The sequence below is a fragment of the Neovison vison genome, chromosome 3 (assembly GCF_020171115.1).
Source record: "Neovison vison isolate M4711 chromosome 3, ASM_NN_V1, whole genome shotgun sequence".
Lineage (NCBI taxonomy): Eukaryota > Metazoa > Chordata > Mammalia > Carnivora > Mustelidae > Neogale > Neogale vison.
The window spans coordinates 213,181,141-213,198,977 of NC_058093.1; the positions used below are offsets into that span (position 1 = coordinate 213,181,141).

Below are 17,837 nucleotides of genomic sequence, written 5' to 3' on the forward strand. Positions count from 1 at the left end.
GTGACCTGACCCTAAGGCAGATGCTTAACCAAATGAGCCACCCAGGTGCTCCTGGGATCACTCTTTAACATTCATTTTAAATTCTGTAATCTAAAACATTATTACTAGAATATTCTGGATTGTTTGGAAGACCAGCTTATCATAGAGCGTTCCTCCCTGATTTTGGTACCCAAGAGTGTGTTTGTTACCCAGAGTCCCTCTGATGGAGAACAGGACTCTCTGGGGACTCTATAAGTGTGTGAGAAGCCTGTAGGGGGCATCTCTGTGTTGTTCATTTTGAGAAATTTCTGGGCTATCCGTTGTGTTTAAGAGTTGACAGGTGTGGCTGGATTTGGGTCCAGGTCAGCCACCATTCAGTAGCTGTGGTCACACACCGCTTTCTCAGAACCTCCACTCTTCCTGCTCAACACTGGGACTTCAGCATGGGTACCATCATGCAGGCTCAGAGAGCCCCTTCCCTCTGCACAGACTCCTCCCGGGCCTGATAAACCTCATGTGATCTACTCTTGGCCCCTCCCTCCATTTCCACCTTGTTCTCACACACTCTGAGCCCAGCCCTTCTTGGAGCCTTGGCACTGGGTGCTATTTCTGCAGAGTCTTCCCTTAGGCCCACCGCACAGCTGCTGTGCTCCCACCATCTGTTCTGGGTTTCTCTGAGGCTGTGCTGGCCACGCTGGTGGGAATCCCACCTCCCACCCTCTCTGTTCTCTCTGAGCTGAGGACAAGGTTGCTGTGAAAATTAGATGAGATGCTGAGATAATGTGCAGAAAGCACAGAGAGTTGCACCCAGCACTTGGTCAATGCTAGTAAACCTTTGCTATTATCTCTTTCACCATATGGAGTTTATTCACAAAAAAGATCTGGAAGGAGATGCAGCCAACTCTTAACACTGGAAATGGGAGGCAGGTGAAAAGTGTTCATTTTTTCCTCTTTATACTTTGCTGGAATTTCTTTTCTATGAGTATGTATTGCTTAGGTTATTTTAAGTGAACTGGTAATATTTTTTACATATCTAGATTTCTGAGCATGTAACCCACTGTTGAAATAACTGGATTTCAGCCCTTCCTGACAATTAGCTCTCCTAAATTATTGGGTGGGAGGTGCTCGGCACCACTGTTACATCTGGGAAAACACTCCTTCTGTCTTACATCATACCTCCAGTCCCAGTCAGATTTCTCCACGACTTCTTTGATAGCTTTTTAAAATCTAGGATCCAGGGGCACCTGGGTGGCTCAGTGGGTTAAGCCACTGCCTTTGGCTCAGAGTCCTGCGGAGAGCCTTCTTCCCCCTCGCTCTTAAATAAAATTTAAGATTTTATTTATTTATTTGACAGTGAGAGAGAGATCACAAGCAGGCAGAGAGGCAGGCGGATTGGTGGGGGTGCAGGCTCCCCACCGAGCAGAGAGCCCAATGTGGGGCTCAATCCCAGGACCCTGAGACCACACCCCGAGCCGAAGGCAGCGGCTTAACCCACTAAGCCAACCAGGTGCCCCAATAAATAAAATCTTTAAAAATAAAAAATAAAATAAAATAAAATCTAGGATCCAGTCAGGGTTCCTACACTGCATTTGGTTGTTATGTCTCTTTGGACTCCTTCACCTGGTTCAGACTTTTCTCTGACTTTGATCTTCTTAGGGGAGAGCGGGTTAGTTATCTTATAGGCCTTTCCTTTACCCTTTGCCTGTCCTGTCTTGGAGGCAGACAGGATCCGTTTGTCATCTTCTAGCCATTCTCTGGTACCTCCTCACTGCTTTCTGTCTCTCCTGAAGCACAGAAATATGTCTCAACCAGTCCTAACCAGCCTGGGTATACTGTGTCCTTAGGTCGCTTTGGAGCACTTCTGGGGCCTTTTGTGATTCCACCACAGTTTTCCCTTCCTGGGGACCAGAGCCATCTCAGCTGGTGTGATGGAGTCATCAGTGCAAGGAGAACCTATAGGGCACTTCCAAGCCCTAGTTCTTAGGAGAGAGGTAGGGCATTCTCAGGGTGAGGAGTAGTAAGATCACAAAGTGGAGATAAATTTTCGACAGTCACTTTCTCAGTGTTCTAAAACCATGGGGGCCCCTGATCCAGTTGAGAGTGAAATATTCTGAAAGCCTGACCATAACCACCAAAGGCAAGTTCTCTTTACAGGACATCAGAACCTCTTAGCCACATTGACCTTAAATACCAAGCCAAGGCTTTGGTCTGGGAGCCCCGTTATGCCTCTACCATTTCTTGCAACCTTATCCTAGGGAGCTCCATCACCTCAGAGTCAGTCCCAGAGCTTCTTTTCCTCAGACCCTCATCTTTGGCCACTAGCCAGCTAGAAGCCCCTCAGGTGTGCTTTAGTGGCAGTGTCCTTTTCTACCTTCAGACAGTGCTGTCCACCGCTGCCCTCCCCAGTGCTTCTCCACCTCCTTAGCACCTTCCCACAGGCCACCCTGCAGCCCCCACCCTATCTTGACTGACACTCTCCAAGGGCACAGCACCCTAGTGGCTTTCAGGGAGGGCCTGCTTGCCTCTCCTTCACAGCATGTTGTCAGCCCTAAGCCAGTACCTGTACCCTCCCTGTGATTGTGGAAGCAACATATCTATGGCAGAACTCCAGGAAATACAGGCAACATTAAGGAAGAAACTAGAAGCTCCTGCCAACCCAGCTACCCAGAAATAATCATTATTACGATGCAACTGGAGATTTCCCCTCTTTTTCTATGCACATGTATTTATATACATATACCTTAAATCTATGTCATGTTATATGCATTTTGCATTTTTTTCACTTGATGTAAGTTCTACCTGTGTCACCAAATATTCTTAGAAAATACAGTTTCTGATATATTGTAACTTATGTAAATGCCCCGTTCAGGTAATCATTTAGTGTTTTCCTCTTTATTTTTCTGTTCTAACAAATGTTGCAACATTTTTGTACCTAAATCAGAAAAAAAAATGTTTTTTATAGATCCCTACAGATGGAATTTTAGGTGAAAGGATGGGGCTATTTAGAATTTTTGATGCATTTTTCCAGATTGCTTTCCAGGAAATAGTGTACCAGTTTATAGTCCTACCAGCTACAGGTACAGGCACCCCTCTTACTGTCCCCTGCCCTCCCAGCAGTGGTGTTATTATGTGCCCCACCTCTTTGTCCTTGGCCTTCATGACTGTTTGGTATATGTGCTGCCCAAGCGAGCACTTCATGACTGTTTGGATAGCAGAGACCCCTTGTTGTAGCTTGATTGTCATCTTACAAAGCTTGACATCCTCTGGGGGTTCTGTGAGGTCCAACTTGTCCAACAGGCCCTGTGCACAAGTTTAACATTTTTGCGCAACCTATAAGCCACTCCCTGCTTCACACTGGGCACGACACCATCTGGAGCAAGGATGCAGGGACTTCAGCCTCTCACTGCTGCACCTAAGCAACTCTGCCTCTACCTATTTTAAATCTTGGAATTCTGCCCAAGATGACTATTGGAAAAGTTGTGCTTCCCAAAAACATCTGAAAGCCATTTCTCCTTAACCCACAAGTTTTCTCATGATCACCCTGTCTCTCCAGGCACAGCTGTTCACCTAAGCTTCAGCCTCCCCAGGCCCAGGCTTTGGGCCTGATACCCCTGTGGCTGGACAGCCTGCTCCCCCTTCTCTGCCTGGCTAGGGTTACTTGCACGGTAGCACTGAGACCTGTGACACCTTCTCTAGGAACTACCACACTGTGATGATTTCCTCACCTGCCTCCAAACTCGACAGAAAGGTCTTTTTAGAATGGGGCTTTTCACCTCCCAGGCGCAGTGCCTGGTGCACATTAGCTACTCAATAAATGTTTGCTGAATGGGGGAGTATTTACCAGTAAATTGATCAAGAAGTGTTGGTCACTGCTCATTGTGTCTTTTCCTACCCAAAATGACTGACTGATTCTTGGAGAATGAATCTGGCATTGACTTTACATCTGTAGGTTTTACGCTTTGTGAGCAAATAACCTCCTTTTCTCCCTCTGTTCTCTGCGCATCAGCTCACCCGAAGGTTACCTCCCATCAAAGAAGCCAAGCCTCGGCTGCAGAAACTCTTCCGGGACTTCTGGCTCTATTCTGTGCTGATGGGATTTGCAGTGGAGGGCTCAGGTAAGGGGGTCCTTGCTGCCCCGGGGAAGACAGAGTGCAGCGTGAAAAAAAGGTGAGACAGAACAATCCCTAATTATGAATGTGCATGCACTCAAAATTCGCCGAAATTCAGCTGCTTTTCTGTGCATTCAGCTGTGATTGTAAATGTTACACTTCCCAGATGTAGTTTAGGGTTCTGACAGTGCTCTGTATCTTAGGAAAAACCCGTTTGAGTTAGGAAACAAGTTCATTTCTGTGCCGCATTTAGGCGAAAATTGGTGCAAAGGACCCAGGACTCCAGAAATGGTCAGTGTCACCTGCCCCTCAGTGCTTCTGGAGTAAGGTGGTGGTCTCACTCATGTGTACTCTCTTACAGGACTCTGGCCAGAAGAATGGTACGAAGGGGTCTGTGAAATAGCCACCAAGTCACCCCTGCTCACGTTTCCCAGCAAAGAGCCCCTGCGCTCTGTTCTCCAGTATAACTCGGCCATGAAAAACGACACAGTCACCCCTGTAAGGATTCTCACCCTGCCAGGGAAGGATGATGCAGGGCAGGGGTTTCACTAAGCTCTCTTTCATTGTCCTTGTTATCACATGCTTTCCGTGGCTCCTTGGGGGAGGTCGCCTTCCCCCTGGGTGCCTATGTGAGCCCTCGAGTGTTTCTTTCCCCCCAGGCTGAACTGAGTGAGCTCCGCAGCACCATCATCAACCTGCTGGACCCTGCTCCCGAAGTGTCCGCCCTCATCAACAAGCTGGACTTTGCCATGTCTACCTATCTCCTGTCTGTTTACCGCCTGGAATATATGAGGTACCCAGGCCTTTGCCTCCCAGCACAGCCACGCTGGAGCTAATTTTTAAACTTCTCTGCCTTCTGGGCATGGGACTCTTTTCACTTCCTCCCAACACATGCAAGCTTTCTTAAAAAGCAAAAACCAAAACCACTCTTCTTGTGTGCTCCTCCCTATTGGGCACCAAACACTTCAACTTATAAATCCCCGGGTATCTAAACTCCCCTATCATCTTCTCCTTATAAGGAACAGCCTTCTGAGCAGTCAATATAGACGTTGCAAACGGTCCATTGGACTGCGCAAGAGCCCCCATTAGGAACTGGCCCTCCCTGAGCATGTTTGAAGACCTTCATTGCACTGGTTTGTAGGACCACAGCTGAGTACAAACAGCAAATGGGAAGTGGGAAGGGGCCTGTCCCAAAACAGTCCCACAGGTGCCTGGAGCTCAGGATGCATGTGTAATCACAGCAGACCTAACAGCTCTAATAATTGTCATTGTGACAATACCAGTATTAACATGAATTGAGTGCTTATGCCACACCGGCACTGTGCTAAGTTACATGTATTGACACATTGTCCAACAATGTGTTGGTAGGTTACATACCTACCAAGGCAGTGTTACATACCATTTTATAGGTGAGGAAACTGAGACACCGAGCCATTTAGTTAATTACCTAAGATAATAATCCCTGACTAGGACTGAGATCCAAGTAGTCTGTTAAGCACTGTGCCATGCTGCTTCTCCTAAATGATGGCTGGAAGAAGCAGCTAGGGCGCTCAGAACACGGCTGCCTGTGTGAATGCTCCAGCTCCACCGTGGTAAGGCCTGAGGGCCCCTCGGGCTGCAGCTGAATATACTGGCTACAGAATGATACGTCCCTGTCGTCAGAAAAGATCAGGTTTGTTGAATCATAGGATAGGTGCAATAAGTTATAGAAAAAGTTTACCAGTGGTTTGAAAAAGAAAGTGTTAGTTCATAACAGGGGAATATTTGGTGAATGCCACCATTTTTTAAAAAGATTTTATTTATTTATTTGACAGAGATCACAATAAGTAGGCAGAGAGGCAGAGAGGGAGGAGGAAGCAGGCTCCCTGCTGAGCAGAGAGCCCGATGCGGGGCTCCATCCCAGGACCCTGGGATTGTGACCTGAGCCGAAGGCAGAGGCCCCAACCCACTGAGCCACCAAGGTGCCCCAGTGCCACCATTTTAATCTTTATTTGGTGCCATGAAACCATCTGGTAAAAGAACTCTTACTCAGAAGCTCAACGTATAAAATAGATTAAGTCTGTTTTGGGTGAGTGGGGGTGAACGCCCACCTTCCTGCCCTGTCCCTTCCTCCCTGCCTCTTGGTAGCCTGAGGGTGCCACAACAGAGCAGAATTTGAAAACTAGTGACCCATTGTCCCCCAGAGTCCCACAGAGCCATGAAATGAAACTGCAAATGCTTTTCATTATAATTTGAAAAAAATGCTCTTTCAGTTTTTTACAAAAGTAATATAAGAACAACAACAACAAAAAAGTAATATAAGAACATTACACATTAACTTAGAAATAAGTAGAGAGGAAAAACCACTGATCCCACCACCATTCCCTATGTGTGTTATTATAGTTCCCTCTTGTCCTTTCTATAAAGAATATATTTTGAAAGAGTAACCAACCAAGACAAAACAAGCAAGCCAACACAGACCAAAAACCTGGTTTGCTCCGAGGTTGAATGGCTACAAGAGATGTCCCCGGACCCTCTCAGCCTCATGTGCCTGCAGGCAGGGCTGTCTCCTGCTTCCCCAGAAGGGTGCCCACGAATGGAGTTCTCAGGATCTCAGGACACACTGTGGAGTGGGCTGGTAGAGCAAGACCATCAGAGAACAGCCCCCAGGAAGCTCCCAAGAGCCCAACTCCTATCCCAGGTTGCCTGCCAGGCCTCTGAGAGCATTGTCAGCATGGAGAAGCAGCCCTGAAGCCTTTATTCAGGAGCCTGGCTTCGGGTCCCAGCCACTGGTTATTACAAGAGCTTTAAAACAGCAAAGTGGGGGCTTGTGGTGGCATAGTCAGCTGAGTACCTGACTTCAGTTTTGGCTTGGGGTGAGATCGAGGCCCGGCTTGGGGTGAGATCGAGGCCCAGCTTGGGTTCCGTGCTCAGCAGAAGTCTGCTTTGTATGCTCTCTCCCTCTCCCTCTGCCCCCACCCCCGCCACATGTGCACTCTCTCTCTCAGTCTCTCTTGCTAAAAAAAAAAAAAAAAAAAAAAAAAAACAGCAAAATTGGCAGTACGAGAAATCATATAAAAGTTCTGAACCTGAGCACTCAGGAACACATGTGCTTAATGCCAGCGGGCCTGCCCTACTAAGGTTTGACTCACCGAAGGTCGGTGCAGAAGCCCACAGATGCACTCCACCAAGCACTTGTCTGTGTACACACGGGCCATGCTATCTTAGTGGAGCCCCTCAACTAAGTAGTCCCAAACAGCTACTATAAAGGTAAAAATGGCACATAAAAAAGAGAAGGAAAACATTGGGATGGTGCAGAAGATGCTCAAGATGAAAAGTACAAATCTCACTTGCCTGGCTCTGAATCCAGAGATCCCCACTCTTGATAGTTTTACTTTCCCTTTTAGAAGTTCTCTGGAAATTGTCTGTAAATGCAGACATACATATCCTACACATTGAAGGCACATGGAGGCCTTTCGGAAATCTGTCACTGACATCGTGCTGTCCCCGTTTCCCCCGCATCTTGCTGTCTCATGGAACGGTGCATCTTGGGTGTTTTTCTGTAGCGGTGCATATGGAGTCACCTCTCGTTTTGGTGGCTACGTGATGTGCCATTAAATGGGTGTACTTTGGTGTAGCCAGCTAGTCTCTCGATGAACATTTAGCCAGCACTCTTAGGAGAATCCTTATGGACATAACCCTTAAGATCTATCACTAGTGGTGGGTTACTGGTTGGAACGATGTGGGAACGTTATGAGAGAGGGTGGGTAATTCCCTCCAGAAAGTCAGGGTGAGGACATGACCCTCGAAGTGGCGTGGGTTATTGGTTCCTCGCAGCCTCACCAGTTCTGGGCAGCACCACAGGGGGGGCTGGATTTCTCAAAATTTATTCCAAACTGTTCTCTTTGCTAGAGTACTGCGCTCAACAGATCCTGACCGCTTCCAGGTAATGTTCTGCTACTTTGAAGATAAAGCTATTCAGAAGGACAAGTCTGGTAAGTTCCTTGTTGTGGTACTCCGATCAGGAGATGAGCTTTAATAGTCTAATAAGGAATACTACTCCCAGTTTTCTGTCTACATGAAGAAAATAGTTTTATGAAGTTACATGCTACATTGGAAAGATTTAAGGTTATAAGGTTATAACCTTATAACTATACAGCCTTAAGGAGCATCACTCTTGTCTACCCTCAATACTTGTATGCTCCAACCCCCAAATTTCCGTCTCTAATACTATCCCACGCGAAAAGGATCCTGGGCTCCTCACATAGTCGTTGATGGACCTAGAGCATCTTTTGACTTTTTTATGCTTTTTAAATGTCCAGAGCAGGCTAGGAGGATTAAGAACCAATTTCAAAGGACTCTCAATGGACAGAGTATCACAGTTTGAACATGAATACATATTTTTATTACTTTGCTTAAAAGAAGGACAAATAAATAGGATAATGGTGTATATCCAAATACACTAAGATGTATATAATCTACATATTTTAGCAAAGCAATAGATATAATGTATAATATAATTACTGTATAACAGTAATACAGAACATATTGGATATATGTGTTTTTATGTATAAGATGTTTGTTTTTTCCAGTAAGTGTTTGTGAAGTAGAGACAAGTAGTTATTTCTCTTGTACAATCAGGAAGAGTGAACAAGAGGAAAGAGCCACACAGTCCAGGAAGAGGCCTAGCACCAGCAATAAAGTCATGCCTGGCCTCCAAGAGTGACCAAGTAGAAAGGGTGCCCAGCAGGTGACGGGGCAGAGGCGTCCCACAGAGTAGCCAGTTAAAGGTACTCTGTCAGCTGAAAGTAGCTGTTAGAGTTTGCTAGGGGGACAGATTCAGACCTTCTGTGTGGGGCTTCATGCTTCCCTAGTCTTGCCAGCCCTAAGGAGACCCCACTCAGGACCATGGACACTTCCAGTGGCTCATCAGGCTAGGCCAGACTATCAGGACCTGTGCACCAATGATCCACAATCCAAACAACTGCATCATTTCTGGGGGAGTTTCAGAATAAGGAAATCTATATGAAACGCAAAGACTTACAAGTCCAATGATGCAAATGTCCTCAAATCCTGAGTGCGCAGAGAGTCTCAGATGCAGCCAGTCCTAAAAGCACCAGACTCCTAGGAAAACAAATAAATGAAATTCTCCGGTGGTATAAAAATATTAGAGTTACTGAAATGCTAGTGAGGCAAACCTAAGATAAGAATGACAATAAAAATGAGAAGAGTTATTAAAATTGAGACTGCAAAGAAAAAAAATTAAGCACATAGTATAGTCACTGACCAGTTTTAGTATAAGGTTGCTGATGGGTTTTAAGCATCCTTCTGTTGGTCTATGTGTTGATTTTTAAAGTGTTTAAAAATTTAAGAGACTTTGAAATATTAAACACAGGTTTTAATTAAATGCTTAGAAAAATTTGATTAGTTTTGTAATTGTGCTTAAATATTTGAAGCAATTGAGTGCAGTAGATCTTTGAGTCTTGATTGATTAATTGTGTGGGTAAGTATTTCGAGGAATGCTAATGGAGAATTCTTAAAATCAATAAATTTATTATTAATTAAGTACAATTAGTAGTGAGGAGTTTTTCCCATGTTTAGAAGTCATTGGCACAGGGATGAATCTATCAATTTGTTCTTGCCAGTGGAGAATTAATCCCCAGATAATTCTGGTGCTGTTTTTTCTATTATTGAAAAATCAGTCCTTCAAGAATCTTTTCTAAAATCACCCCAGGGATTCCGAGGTACTGTCTCATGTAAGACCTTTGTCCAATAAGTCCTTTAAAGAGCCCTTCCTGCTATTGCACGACAGTTGGGAAATTGAGTCGGTAAACTTATTTTGGGGGTTTGGCAGAGAAAGACCGATTGAGGGGTTTGCAAGCTCCCCTTGCTGGCAGTGCTGGGAAGGACTGGACTAGGAGGAGCCCTTTAGAGGCTAGGGTGGAAGATATGTGCAGGCAGTTTGTATGCTAGGAGACCTCTTCCACTGGTGCAGGATACAGGAGAGGAGTCCCACACTCAGAGGGTCCCACACACATGCCCCACCAATGAGCTCCCCCTGCTGGCAGTGCTGGGATCCTTGCACTTGGGGGTATAGTAGAGACACTGTTAACCACTGGCTGAGCTGTTCATTGATTTGCTCTCCTCGTCTGTCCACCCATTGTCTATTTAACAGCTATTTTGTGCTAGACAGTTGGGTCAGTCTGAGTTTCTTTGATTCAAGGAGGGAGGGTAAGCAACAAAAAGAAATTGAGACTGCCAATCCCTAGTGGCCTAAGAACCTGCCACATTTTGCCAGACTTCTAATGAGAATATCTATAGACAGAATCAGTTACCTTTCTAAAGCTAAATTATAATTCTCTTCTGAACTCTGTTTTTCTGTCGCTGTGTTGTAAGAAGAAATTAAATTGTGGAAAACAGTATGGAGGTTCCTCACAAAGTTAAAAGTAGAGCTACCCTACGATCCAGCAATTGCACTACTAGGTATTTATCCAAAGGATACAGACACAGTGATTCTAAGGGGCACGTGCACCCCAATGTTTATATAGCAATGTCCACAATAGCCAAAATACAGAAAGAGCTCAGATATCCATTGACAGATGAATGAATAAAAAAGATGTGGTGTATATACATGGAATATTGGAAATGGAATTGGAAATGGAAATGTAATATTACTCAGCCATCAGAAAGAATGAAATCTTACCATTTTCAGTGACATGGATGGAACTAGAGGGTATTATGCTGAGCGAAATAAGTCAGAGAAAGACAAATGCCATATGATTTTACTCATATGTGGAATTTAAGAAACAAAACAAATGAACATAGGGGAAGGGAAGGTAAAGTAAAATAAAATAAAAACAGAGGGATGGGGAAATCACAGAAAGGAAGGCAAACCATAAGAGACAATGAAACTCTAGGAAACAAACTGAGGATCACTGGAGGGGAGATGGGTAGGGGATGGGGTAACTAGGTGTGATGGGCATTAAGAGGGCACTTGGTGTAATGGGCAGTGGGAGCTATGTGCAACTGATCAATCACTAAATTCTGCCTCGGAAATTAATAATACACTATAGGTTAATACAATTGAATTTAAATAAAAATAAATTTTTAAAAAGAGGAAATTAAATTGCCATGGGGCCTGACGTCCACTTTACCAAGACTTAATATTCACAGTACATTGTACTCTTCCACCTGATTTCCAAATGGGTTATTTTTGTCCTAAATATGGTACTGAGGGTTAAGCTGATAAATATATACCTACTGAGTGTACTTTCCTCTTCCTTTTCTCCCCTAAAACGTGGGAGGTGGGAAGGAGATGTCTTTGGAGATTGGTTATTGATGAATTTTCAGAACCAAGCAGGAGAGAGGTTATAAGAAGCATCTAGCCGCCCCCAAAGGGGATGGCTGGGACATTCTCTGTGTGGTGTGAGCCAAGCCCCCGTGTGTTTCTGCGTAGCCTGCCAGCTACAGTCAGTCAGGATAGACTAAGACCAAGGTAATCCCAAGCTAACTTTGAGCACAAAAAAGAAAGTGGCTGCTTTTAAGTAAAAATCTCCATAGAGGGGCGCCTGGGTGGCTCAGTGGGTTGAGCCGCTGCCTTCGGCTCAGGTCATGATCCCAGGGTCCTGGGATCGAGCCCCGTGTCGGGCTCTCTGCTCAGCAGGGAGCCTGCTTCCTCCTCTCTCTCTGCCTGCCTCGCTGCCTACTTGTGATCTCTGTCAAATAAATAAATAAAATCTTAAAAAAAAAAAAATCTCCATAGAGACTACTGCGTGATCATCATTGGCATCTTACCACTATCTGACAGTTTTTCATTAGGAACTTACACTTTCAGTTTCCTAAGAGCTTCCTAAGAGAAGATATTACACTGAACACACCCGCAAAACAAATTTCTTCCACTGAACCCAGCTTCTTAGAGATCAGCCTCTCCCTGCTGGAGCATCTGTCCAGGTCACACTAATCACTTTCCAGGTCTCAGAGTTTCAGGGGCCTGTTTTTCCTGATGATAAACACATACGTGATACCTCTTTATGTTTCAGCCTCTGGCTGGGACTGGGGCACTGAGGTACAGTGCCTGCCTGCTGTCCCTGCCCTGCTGCCCTTGCAGCCCTGTCATTTAGCCACCCCAAAGACCCTGCATAAATGGGCCAGCACTGGAGGGCCAACAGCATTTAATGACATCAGCAAATGATGCTTGCACCCCACTGTTGCTTTTTTTTTTTTTTACGATTTTATTTATTTATTTGACACACAGAGATCACATGTAGGCAGAGAGGCAGGCAGAGAGAGACCGGGAAGCTGGCTCCCTGCTGAGCAGAGAGCCGGATTCGGGACTTGATCCCAGGACCCTGAGACATGACCTGAGCCGAAGGCAGAGGCTTCACCCACTGAGCCACCCAGGCGCCCCCACTGTTGCTTTTTAAAATCTGCTTTGCACCCTGGGAGCCACAACCGCACCCTGTGCTCGGATCTTGGTTTCTAAACACCATTCTGCAGTAAAGGGAGCTAAGGCTGCAGGGAAAATACAAGATGCGCCTAGGACAGCTCACAGTGCCAGAAAGGAAGGTCTTGTGAAGGGAAAAAAAAGAAAAAGGAGAGGAAGAAGAAGAAGAAAATGAAAGGAAAGGCCTGTGGGCATGTCACAAGGACACAGGAGCCTGCCTGAAAGAGCTCCTAATGACCAACCCTGGAACAATCTGAGCAACAAAATAATGACAGTATCAGATTATAACCCAGTGAAAGGAATAAATAATCCATGAGTCCATAGTGATTAGATGATTGAACAAATGACATGGGGAAGAAGGGACGGACTTTCCTTAAAAAATTCCAATTACTAAAACTAGGAAGAGTAAAGAAAACAAAATCCCAGTGAGACCAGAGTACCTCCTGCAGGCGGAGCCCAGTGACAGGTGCGGAAGCTACGGGGCAAAACCTTAAAGAGAAATGACATGTCTGCATAACCTCAAAAGTATCTTCCCCAGAGCATTTCCCAGTGACTCTGGTGTTTTTGACTTATACCCACGTGCCCCTCCAGGAGCTGCTGCTGCTTAATTCCCCTCCCCAAGTGTGGGCTGGATACAGTGACTCCCTTCTGAAGAGTAGAGCATGGAAAGGGAGAAATAGTAACTGCACAGTGGGAAACCTAACATACACCACTGTATCTGAGCAATCAAGCTCAGCCTCGCCAGCAGTGGGAGATACTGATTTCACACACCCCAACCCCACCGTATGGCAAGAAGGCCACGTCACATCTGTGGGATTACCCTAACATCCTGTAACCTTAGTCTAATCATGAGCAAGTATCAGGCACACCTAAGTTGAGGGACATCCTGCATAATGCCTATGCTCTTCAGAAGTGTCAAGGACATGAAAGGCAAGAACAGACTCAGGAATCAACATAGATTATGGGAGACTAAGGAGATCTGATTGGCAGTGCCATGTGGCAACCTCTTTGGATCATGGTACAGAAAAGGGGCATTAGAGGGGAAAAGGGGAAATCCAAATAAAGCCTGAAACTCAGGTAAGAGTATGGTATCATTGTCAGCTTCTTAGTTTTGACAAAAGAGCTGCTAAAATCAGGAGAAGCTAAATGCTTACGTGGCAACTCTTTGCTCTCTCTGCCACTCCTCTATTAGTCCAACATCTTTTCCAAACAAAATATTTGAAAATGGCTGGGATTATTCCCTTTCCCTTGCCACTCCTGACCTGTGGAAACCTCCTCATTTCAGGCATGATGCAGTGTGTGATTGCTGTCGCAGACAAAGTATTTGATGCCTTCCTGAACATGATGGCAGATAAAGTAAGTAAGCCTTGTTGGAGTGTGAATGGGTGTCTGCCTGAGGCACGTGGAGGGCACCTGTTGTACCTGTGTCTTTGGAATCTCTAGGCTAAGACCAAGGAGAATGAAGAGGAGCTCGAGCGACACGCGCAGTTTTTGTTGGTGAACTTCAACCACATTCACAAGAGGATACGGAGGGTGGCGGACAAGTATTTGTCTGGTCTGGTGGATAAGTAAGCTCATTTTCCTTCTAATACTGTGTGTGTGTGTGCGTGCGTGCGTGTGTGTGTGTGTGTGTGTGTACCTCTTGATCTGGAACGTGGATAAGAACCATTCTTCCACAATCGGTGTAGAAAAATTGGAGTCAGAATTTAAACTCTCTAATGGCAATGCAACCTCCCTCAGAATGTCATGGAATTTGCTACAAGGTCTGAAGTTTAGTCCTGAAACCTCCACTCATTCTGAGCTATTGATGTTTTTATGTTTTGTTTTAAGATTTTATTCATTTACTTGACAGACAGCGAGAGAGAACACAAGCAGGGGGAGTAGAAGAGGGAGAAGCAGGCTTCCCACCAAGCAGGGAGGCTAATGTGGGGCTCCATCCCAGGACCCCAGGATCATGACCTGAGCCAAAGGCAGACACTTAACAGCTGAGCCACCCAGGTTTACAATGTATCTCATGACCAGGGGTATCACCTGCTGCCTGTGTCTCTGCATCCCACCCTCCCCTGCTGCAGGGCCTCCCTGGGCTTACTCTGGGAAGCTCAGAGTCATCCTAGGTGACATCTCCCATCCCAGAGCCTAGCCGGAGGACCCTGGTTGAATCAGTGTCTTCCAGGCTCATCAGAGAGGAAGGAGAGCCCACACAGATCCTTTTCTATTCCAGGCTCTCTGTGCTGGGAGCCAAAACAGACTCATGGGACATGGCCCCACATGGATGAGAACCCTCAAAGGTGGGCTGGGCCAGCCTGTCTGCAGGATAAAGGTGGGAGGCAGCAAGCAGCCATGCTGGGCTTGTCCACACATCCCTACAAGGGTCCCTGAGTTCTGGAGCCTGATGTAGGCGCTGTGTGTCTGGTCCAGGCAGGGCCAGAAAGCAAGTGCATGTGTCACATAGGACATGTGTCTGAGCTGGACCTTCTAAGCAATGGGCCACGATGAGTCAGAGCTGTGCAGAGTTGGCTCCCCTCAACCCTGACTGCCATGTTTAGGAGCAGCTTCTTCTCTTTGTCCCAGGGTGTCCTACAAATACTACCATTTTCTATTTGTGCCATCTTGTGAAAATATTACTGAGGCTTGGTCAGAAACAAGGAGGGACACTTTGGGGAGTGAGGGACCGTGGCTCGACCAGTGTATAACCCAAGACGATCAGTATCTCCTTGACACCAGGTCACATGGGGTCACGCTTGGGCCCTGAAGTGTGGGACTGGCAAGAGTCTGGGGATGTTTCTGAATGAGTGATCTTCCTGGGAGGCCTCTGATCCTCTGCTGGGCAGCAGGAGGTGGGGCTCCCACCTCACCCCACCTGCCTCTCAAGGCAGCACTTTAAGGAGCTGAGATTCCTTAAAGATTTGGCCCCTGACTGAGACATGGCTCTTGGTGTAGGTTTCCCCACTTGCTCTGGAGCGGGACGGTGCTGAAAACCATGCTGGACATCCTCCAGACCCTGTCGCTGTCGCTGAGTGCTGTGAGTGTCCCTGCCTTCAGCCTGAGCCTCATTTATGCTGCAGGTAGCCACATTGGGGGTGGGGACCCCAGATCCCACCCTGGCCTTTCCCAGTGAGCAGCTGCAGCAAGTTTGGAAGTCTGTCACAGACCAGACAAGTGTGGGGAAGGGAGCAGTTTGCTGCCCAGTATGAGCTGGAGGCCCAGCTCAGCAGAGGCAGCCCAGGGAAGGTGGTTTGGAAGAAGGAACCTTGTTGTGTTTTCAGGACATTCACAAGGACCAGCCTTACTACGACATCCCTGATGCCCCCTATCGGATCACTGTTCCTGATACTTGTGAAGCCCGGGAGGTAGGCTGGCAGCTGTCCTCTTGTTAAGGGATGTTTTCATTGCACTCTCGAGTATCAGGGCCGGTGCATTACACACATGGGACTCTAAGCCCTTCCTTTGTTCAGCTGCCTGTCAGTTTATAGTGCCTCCAAGCTGCATGAGCGAGCATGACTGTTAGACAAACTTCACTGCTGTGGGGTGTGCAGACTGTCATTGTGGTAGTTGAGTAACATGACTTTGGCTTTGTGTGGCACTGTGGGAAGTAGATGGAGTGAGTGGCTCCGGGTAAGGAGGACGTGCCATGTGAGGTCTGACTCGGAACCCCCACTGTGGCAGATTGAAGCTCACTCACACCTGGGCCAGGTCATGTCCCAGCCTTGGGGCCTCCAGCCAGACCAGCTGCCAGCAGGGAGAACCCTGTATGGTGATAAGGCGCCCCCAGTGGACGTGTGAGGACCTGTCTTATGCCAGGATTACAGACTGGGATGTCTGTGTCCTATACCCAGAGACTCAGGGTTGGAACATGGTCACTGTAATCATTTTCTAGGGTTGCCATGATTAAATGCCACAGACTGAGTGGCTTAGACAACATAAATTTATTTTTTCACAGTTCTGGGGGCTGGAAGTCTGAGATCAAGGTGTTGGCAGGGTTAATCTCTTCAGAAGCCTCTTTCCTTGGCTTTTAGATATCTTTCCTGTTCTCGTGTCCTCACATCTTCCCTCTGTGCCTGAGTCCTAATCTCCTCCTCTTTGGAGGACACCAGTCAGATGGAATTAGGACCCACCCATATGATTTTACCTTAGTCATCTCTTTAAAGGCTCCATCTCCAAGTACTGTCACATTCTGAGTTTCTGGGGGCTAGAGCTTCAACACATGGGTTTCAGGGGATGCACTTCAGCCCCCAGCAGTAGCTAACTACAGTCTGCAGCTGGCATCCTCTGGTGCCCCGCATACACTGACCTCGGCTTGATCACACTCTCTTCCAGAGCATCGTGAAGGACTTCGCTGCACGCTGTGGAATGATCCTACAGGAGGCAATGAAGTGGGCACCCACAGTCACCAAGTCCCACTTACAGGTACTCTCTTGAAATCACCAAAAAGCAACTTTGTTATGCTCTTTCAAGTGATCCAGAGAGCTTTCACAGAGGTAGCAAACTCGAAATAAGACAACACTAGTGGGAATAAACAGACCAAAAACATCAGTCTAGTGCCTGAGAATAACGGAAGCCTCAGAGGCTGCTCTTTGGCGGGAACACCTTGGGGGGTTAAGGGTACAGGTCGTAGGTGAGGGAGGCAGGTGTAGTGGGATCCCTGGGCAGGCGGGCCTCAGGAACCTGACTGCTCACACTGGTAGGTGCCAGGTTTATGGCAGGACTTGGGGCTGCTTGCAAGATGGGCATGGGCGACATGGTACGTGGGGAGGCCTCAGTCCAGTAGCAGCACCTTGGCCAGATTCTGGAGCTGGAGGGAGGCTGCTGTCCCAGTAGAGCCCTATCTGGGCTGCACGTGGAGGTGCATGTAAGCCTTTTCAGACCAAAGCACTGGCTTGTGAACACAAACAACCACAAGGTGAGCCATTGTTCTGGTCACACAGAGGTGGACCAGAAATACCACAAGAGGAAATACCGCGAGAGGAAAAAGTCACCTCAAAAGGGATCAAAGATAAGAAAAATCCTGCTAGAGGAAATCTGGCTTAATAAAGAGAAGGTGCATTGAGAGGGGCGTGTGAAGTTGCTCTCAGCAACACTTGTCAGGACAAAGCTAGTTCCAAACTGTTTCTGGATCTGGAATCCAGGAAGGACAGAGCAGCTAGCCCCAAGAGCCTCGGAGGCTGTTTGGAAAAACATTTTGTTAGTGCCCATGAGTGGTACTTAGCGTTGCCGTACAACTCCTTCTTCCACAAAGGTGTTGGAGCAATGAGGTTAGAGGAATTGGGGAAATGGAAAATAAATAAATAAATAAGCCCTCCATTAGGCACTTAGCAGCTAAGCTGCAC

The 17,837-nt window shown here is 46.8% G+C and overlaps 1 protein-coding gene across 1 annotated transcript in view; it reads left to right on the forward strand.

Moving 5' to 3' along the window:
* PI4KA (phosphatidylinositol 4-kinase alpha) overlaps positions 1-17,837 on the forward strand; it is a 116,767-nt gene that overhangs the window by 70,369 nt on the left and 28,561 nt on the right. The window contains exons 20-28 of the mRNA XM_044243773.1: positions 3,986-4,094; positions 4,450-4,586; positions 4,748-4,881; positions 7,980-8,062; positions 13,796-13,866; positions 13,954-14,078; positions 15,451-15,532; positions 15,777-15,860; positions 16,828-16,917. Of these exons, the coding sequence (XP_044099708.1) occupies positions 3,986-4,094; positions 4,450-4,586; positions 4,748-4,881; positions 7,980-8,062; positions 13,796-13,866; positions 13,954-14,078; positions 15,451-15,532; positions 15,777-15,860; positions 16,828-16,917 (915 nt within the window). The remainder of the gene's footprint in view (positions 1-3,985; positions 4,095-4,449; positions 4,587-4,747; positions 4,882-7,979; positions 8,063-13,795; positions 13,867-13,953; positions 14,079-15,450; positions 15,533-15,776; positions 15,861-16,827; positions 16,918-17,837) is intronic.